The 6,590-nt window shown below is 29.2% G+C and overlaps 1 protein-coding gene across 1 annotated transcript; it reads right to left on the reverse strand.

Moving 5' to 3' along the window:
• Positions 1–516: 516 nt before the first annotated feature.
• On the reverse strand, positions 517–5,769 carry LOC145053216 (Glycosyl hydrolase family 47 protein). Its single transcript, XM_079001213.1, has 17 exons — positions 5,620–5,769; positions 4,993–5,112; positions 4,743–4,835; positions 4,571–4,657; positions 4,384–4,474; positions 4,215–4,270; positions 3,574–3,646; positions 3,094–3,203; positions 2,763–2,813; positions 2,596–2,684; positions 2,381–2,462; positions 2,159–2,272; positions 2,005–2,084; positions 1,638–1,773; positions 1,329–1,399; positions 967–1,222; positions 517–829 (listed from the first exon to the last, which is right to left on the reverse strand). The coding sequence occupies exons 1-17, from the start codon at positions 5,746–5,748 to the stop codon at positions 650–652; spliced, it is 1,818 nt and encodes a 605-aa protein (XP_078857339.1). The 5' UTR covers positions 5,749–5,769; the 3' UTR covers positions 517–649.
• Positions 5,770–6,590: the final 821 nt, after the last annotated feature.

A 6,590-nucleotide genomic window follows, 5' to 3' on the forward strand; every position in this document is an offset into this window, starting at 1 on the left:
ACACAAAATGTTTCTCTTGCAAATAGGACAATTTTCGATATCATAACCCTCACGTAAATCACATCTTCCCATATATTTCATTCCTTTAACCCATTCATGGCGTAAATGAATTTATCATCTTACATATGTTAGAATATTACAACCAACATCTCACAAAGACATCGTAGACATTTTGATGAATGTAATTACTAAACTAGTAACATTTTAATCGAGGTTAGAGATCAGTATCTCCTAGTAAGGTTAGCATTTACATATGTTAGAATATTAATGAATTTCATATGTGACACGACCAATTAAGGATGTTTACATGTTACATGAGAATTTCAAATGGACATTTATTCTTATTTAATATCTTTGTAACTACACCATGTTGTAGAAGTTAAAATATAAATCGTCCAATGTTAAAAATATCTTATATATGATATAACTAAGATTTCTTTTATAAATATATTAAGGAATCATAACTTCAATGTTTGAACCAAATAGTGAAACAACACAAAAAAAAAAAAAAAAAAAAAAAAAAAAAATAGTTTTAATATACAACACACGAGGGCATAAAATCCACCTAATCGCCCAATATCACAAAATCGATGTATTGTAATCTACAAATTTAAATACTTTGAATCACACTTTAACAAATTTACTAGTTTTAATTGGTGAGAGTTGACTCCTGATTGACCTGATTTGACACATGAAGCATCACCATTGACTGGGTTTGACCAGCATCATTCTCTGTTTGGGCCGTGGGCCCATCTTCATGGACTGTTGGTGGTGAAGGAACATATGATAAACCGTACTTTTGCTCATGAGTTAGCCCAGGACAAAGCCCCTGAAACATATTTTTATTTTTATTTTTTTATAAAAATGTTAATTCGTTTAAAAGAAATGAATTAACAGAGTAATTTCACTTGTTTATCATAGTTTTCTACTTTCATTTCTTTAAAGATAAAAATAGAAAATACTAACCTTGATAATTCCAGATATTGAAGTGGTTTTATAGAGACCATATTGAGTCACATAGCTTGGGGAACCAAGACTTCTTTGAAATCGACTATTATTAGTAGCTTGCATTTGCATGTCATCTTTCAAGATATAAGACCGAGGGTATTCTTGTCCAAAATTATTGGTTTGACAATATGCCCCAAGATATAAACATTGTTCATGGGCTAAAGAAATTCTTGGTGTCATAGGCAAGAGGTGGCCTTCAGTGCTAAAAATATACCTGCAAATGGAATCAATGTAGATGAAAATTAAAAGGCTAAATGTCAGAAATACCCTTTTTTTATAACATAAAGTTTAAACAGTGTGAAGCAATTCAAGAAACGCACTTGTAGGGCCCGTTTTCAACTAGGTTATCTGGGCCAGCAGCCAAATCAAAAAGAAGCCACAAATACTTGACCTACACAGCATCAAACAATGTCAATATCCATCATGAGGAGGGCATTTATGTCTTTTTTGAATGGGACAAAAGAGTCCAGTTTTTATTATTATCCCATTGCCATTCATTAGTCTTAGTCGAGAGTCCTACTCCAGAGTATGCCAGACACAGTACAAGACAGTGTAATGTCATGTGAAAGTGAAACAAACAGCTGGCTAGGGGCAAAAAAGTAATTTCATCATATGTTTATGTTTGATACCGTTTCGGCTAAAAAGAAGCTCTCCATGTGATCTTCCTGCTTGTGAAACTCAACATCTGATATGTGACAATATCCACAAGTGCAGCGGGCCCCATACTGTAAGCTTGTAACAATGTCTCTTCCTACATCAAGATACCTGCACAAAAAGGCTTATTTTGGAGGGCATTCTCGTCTTTTAACTCGCCCCCTATTCTTGGGTGAATCCAAGCAAAAAATAGCAACATACTTCCATTTTTTCTTTTTTCTTTTTTTGTGTATTATAACACCACCATACTATTTCATACACAACAGATCTTACTTTCTAGGATGAGAAGGGCATTCACGTCTTTTTCACAAAAATTAGAAAAAATAAAATTATATATGAAACCTTGGATCCCTGGTAGCTTTGTATAGACAATATGTGCTCTCTATAAGTTCTGGACGCAGTGGGTAGCTCTTCTGACCATGCTGTAGATCAATTCAAATTTCAAAACACAAAAAGACGAAATTACCCTTTTGCATAAAGATACAAGTTAAGTTACCTGAACAGAAAAAGATGCAAGATTGAAGCCTTCTGGAGTGAATCCATATCTTTTCCATACACTAAAAAAAGCTGTATGTGTTCGAATAGCAGGATCAATATCCCCAGCTAAAACCTTCCAATTTCAGTAGTCAGATTTACAAAACTACCCTTTGAGTGACTTATAATAATACTTTATAAAAAAATAATAATAATAATAATAAATAATGAATATTTATTTTACCTGAAGACCTGGCCAGAATGCCTGTAGACTATTGAACAATGGCCAAACAAGTGCAGCAGAATTCATGTTGACTTCTACATACCTACACATCTTTAAAAATTGTCATCATGTATGAATTTATCTTTTTATAAAATATATATATATATATATATATATATATATATATATATATATATATATATAAAGAAAAAAAAGTGAAAAATGTAATATTTTACCAAGGGTCATGAAAAAGATAGTGCATAGCTGCTCCATAAGCTTCTTGGAAAATGTATAAATATTCTTCATCTCCAAATAGTAGATATGCCTGAAGGGATATTTATTTCTTGAATATAAAAAAATTTATGCTTTATGCTTTATATCTATTAATTTTTATCAACTTTACCTTCAATAGATATTCATAGAAAGAATCAATACTTGTCCCTATTCCAGCATCCTGAAAGAAATTTCATATGATTAAAAAAAAAGGAGCAAATATACATGAATTTATGTTTTGATGAAAAAATAATCAAAGGTTAAATGCAAGAAATAGCAATGTAGTTTCATTGATTTTGTTGTTTAATAATCCAAATACAAAGCTATAATAAAAATAACAATAATAAGAAAAAGAAAAATGTAATACAAAAATATATGAAAGTAGGTTGCTATTTCTTGCATTTAATTTTAACATTTCATAATAATAATAATAATAATAATAATAATAATAATTTATTTACCTTTTGTGTCCATTCTCCAGTGAAAACATCAATATGAGCACCAACTAAATTTATTCTTGAACGCCTTGCCCATATTCCTCTAACTGCATTCTTTGTAACTTCCTCAAAAACTACAAAAAAAAAAAATTAAAAATTAAAAAAAAAAAATCACAATTTGTGCAACTTTGTAATCAAAAGTATTTAAGGAAAAGGATGCAAGATTCAACTTCTCATGTGGGCCCAAAGTTTGTTAGAAGTGTTTGATTAAATTTATAAAAATACAACTTTTTGGACAAAATTTTACATTTTTAGATAATCAGAGTGGAATATAAAGAGGTTGCAATAAATACAAGACATTTGAAAATGGAAATTGTTGCATTTTACAAGATGAAGAGGTTATGTATATTAAACTATTGATTTATGTTAAGAACTTGTAAAAAAAAATATTTAGAGAAAAATTTATTTTATTTTTGGAAATTGTGAAAAAAAAAAGTGGCTTACTTGGATCATTTGTTAATCGACTAAGAACACCAAATTCTAATGTCAGAGTGCCTCCACCAGCTGTTGATGTTATCTAAATAAAACAAAACTGTAGTGTCATAATATTTTATAAAAATTTAAAAGATAAGGAAAATTTGAAGAGAAACAAATCTATAAAGTTTTAAATTTAAAGAGGAAATAGTTCTTTTTTAAAGTAATGTCTAGATTAAGGATGTTTTAAAAAAGGATTCAAGAAAAAATAAATGAGGACAAATTTGTAAAAGGTTAGGACTTAATGATAAATATAAAAATCATTAACAGTTTCATAAAATAACAGGTTAATCTCAAAAAAGACCTTATATTTTCCAGATTAAACCTCAAATTTAATTTTTTGCCTGAAAAAGACCTTGTATTTTTCATTTTTTACAAAAAAAATTGTAAAATGTGAGGGTTTTTTTCGAGAAAAACTAAAAAAGTTGAGGGTTTTTTTTGGAAGAAAAAAAAATACAAAGTTGAGGGCTTTTTGGGAAAAATACAAGGTCTTTTTCAGGCAAAAACGCAAAATATAAGGTCTTTTTTTAGATTAACCCTAAAATAATTTATTATATGTGATGATAAATATAAAAATCAAGGTAGCAAGAGAAAAAAAAACAAATCCATACCTTACTTTCATTTTCATCAACTCCATGCAACAAATTAACAGATCCAAATGGAATTCCTGAAGTAAATAGCTTCAAAAAGATCAGAAAAAATATATATATTCATTTTTAAAAAATGTCTATTTTTTTTAGCAAAACATGATATTAAATGCAAAGAAAAGAAAAAAAAAACCTGTTGGAGTATCAAATGCAGGTAATAATCTACGAGCTAAATCTTCAGCAAGATGAAGGAGTTCATCATCATATGAAGGAATACGCATACCCTACAATTGTTATAAACTTTTAATTCAAAAGTAATTTTAAATTTAATAAAAAAAGACATGTTACAAAATTAAAATTTAAAAACTAAGAATTAATACCGTTGCATAATCACTTGCAATGAGATGAGCAGAAAGCAAACCACCAACAATTCGGATAGTAGTTTCAAATAAGGATACTGTCTTGTTCTGAAAATTTGTAAATAAATACAAAACATTTTTTTTCATTACTTAATCAAATATACAAAAATAATACTAATTCCATGATACTCACAATATCAAATCTAAGATTTTTACTAATCCATTCAACAGAAGAAGTGAATCGATCTTTGTCACCAAGTAAAGCCAAAGTGTCTAAGGAGTCAATCTGCACTGGCGAAATTATAGTAAATTCATAAGTATATATATATATATATATATATATATATATATATATATATATATATATATATATATTTTAATAATAAAAAAAGAGGAAAATGAAATTATATTAATAAGAATGTAGATGTTATCATGTTACTTACCAATGTTAGAGCATATCCACCAAGTGTGTCTTCTCCTTCACATGATAGAGGTTTTAACTCATCTCTTGGAAAAGCATGATCCATATATCCATCAAATGCATGATAAAACATTCCACTAACCTAAATCACAAAAAGGAATTGCTTTCAATTTTTCTAGTTTTTGATACAAGTTTTATTATAAAACCATAAATTAAAGAGTAAAGAGTAAAGAGTAAAGAGTAAAGACACCCTTCTCAAAGAGTTTCTTATCATAAACCAGTTCATCAGAATATATTTCAGAAAGGGTTTCAATTTACCCAAACCCCAACTAGACTTCATCTACTAAAAAGTAAAAACCTTCCGTTCATTATAAGGAATTTCATATTCTCATATGAATCAAACATGTTCTTAATCTTCATTAATTTCAGAATGTCCACAGAGGAGGGATATATAACGAATCAAAAGGCAATTAGGCGAAACGATAATTTCTTCCCGATTATCAAATCAAGAACATGGGATGTTCGAAAAAAATGTGAATTAGGTCAACAATCACCAATCACCATCAATGTTTTCAGCTTTTAACATTAACAATATCAAATGGATGAACAATACACATGGGTAGATAAATGAATACGGAAAAATTCTTACCTCATCTCTCAGCTGTTTTGCTTCGTCAAAAGTCACACCTTCTGCTAAACCTCTAAAGATCAAACCATCGGAAATTATTACTACTATTGAGATTATGAGGAATGCAATCCGTGGTTTCGCGGGTTCCATGGATTTTATCCCTCACATTCAGAAAATATTTTAGCTGAATTGCTGATTAATAGGGTGCGGATCAAGCCGGACATTGTTTTGAGTAAATTACATAAATGGTCCCTCAACTGTTTCCAAATATCCTATTTAGTCGTTCAACTTTAAAATCATGTTCATTGCTCTTAACTTGACTTTCTTTTTAAGAATTTTTGTGTATTGTGCCATTGTCAAAGGTACAATGTGAAAAAGACAAACTTTTGAGATGGTTTTTAACACTTTAAAGAAAGAAAGAGGACAAATGCATGAGAAAAGTAATAATATAAGGGTTGAAAACGTCACAAATGTATAAAAGTAACTATTAGAATTTGGGCCAAACATCAATGGTTTTAGGGAGGCAAAAATTTCCAATAATAGAGTTTTCTTAACTGTGATCCACCTATTATAAGGGATGTTCTCCATCGAAAAAGTGTGAAAGTTAGTGATGCATATTTTAGGTGTATATAACGAGAATGTGATAATAAATGATGTATAAACATTTGATAGGGTTTGTTTTCATCGCCTTGCTAACTTCTATTGAAAAAGAATTTTGTACGTTGTGTAGAAATTGAAGTAGATAATTAAAATATTGATATGTTATTAAAAATAATTTATAAGCATAATATGGTTCATAGATGTAACAATTACTTTCTCTTGAATATGCTTCTCATTATTATTGAGTATATATAATGAATTACAGATATACATATACAACTAACTAGTTATACAACAGAGAATTTAAAACTACACAATTATCTAATTATGATGAACTGTTATTATCGCCAATACCCCCCTTCAAGCGTAGCGGTGGAGGTCCAACACGAAGC

Source organism: Lactuca serriola, chromosome 5, assembly GCF_051521515.1.
Source record: "Lactuca serriola cultivar US96UC23 chromosome 5, Lser_US96UC23_V15, whole genome shotgun sequence".
NCBI lineage: Eukaryota > Viridiplantae > Streptophyta > Magnoliopsida > Asterales > Asteraceae > Lactuca > Lactuca serriola.

Excerpts from the sequence above, each read along its gene's own strand:
- LOC145053216 (XM_079001213.1), bottom strand. The coding sequence starts at position 5,748 with ATGGAACCCGCGAAACCACGGATTGCATTCCTCATAATCTCAATAGTA. Across the intron at positions 3,647-4,214 it reads TTGATGAAAATGAAAGTAAG|ATAACATCAACAGCTGGTGG; the intron begins GTATGGATTTGT and ends TGTTTTATTTAG. Across the intron at positions 1,400-1,637 it reads GCTTCTTTTTAGCCGAAACG|GTCAAGTATTTGTGGCTTCT; the intron begins GTATCAAACATA and ends GATGCTGTGTAG.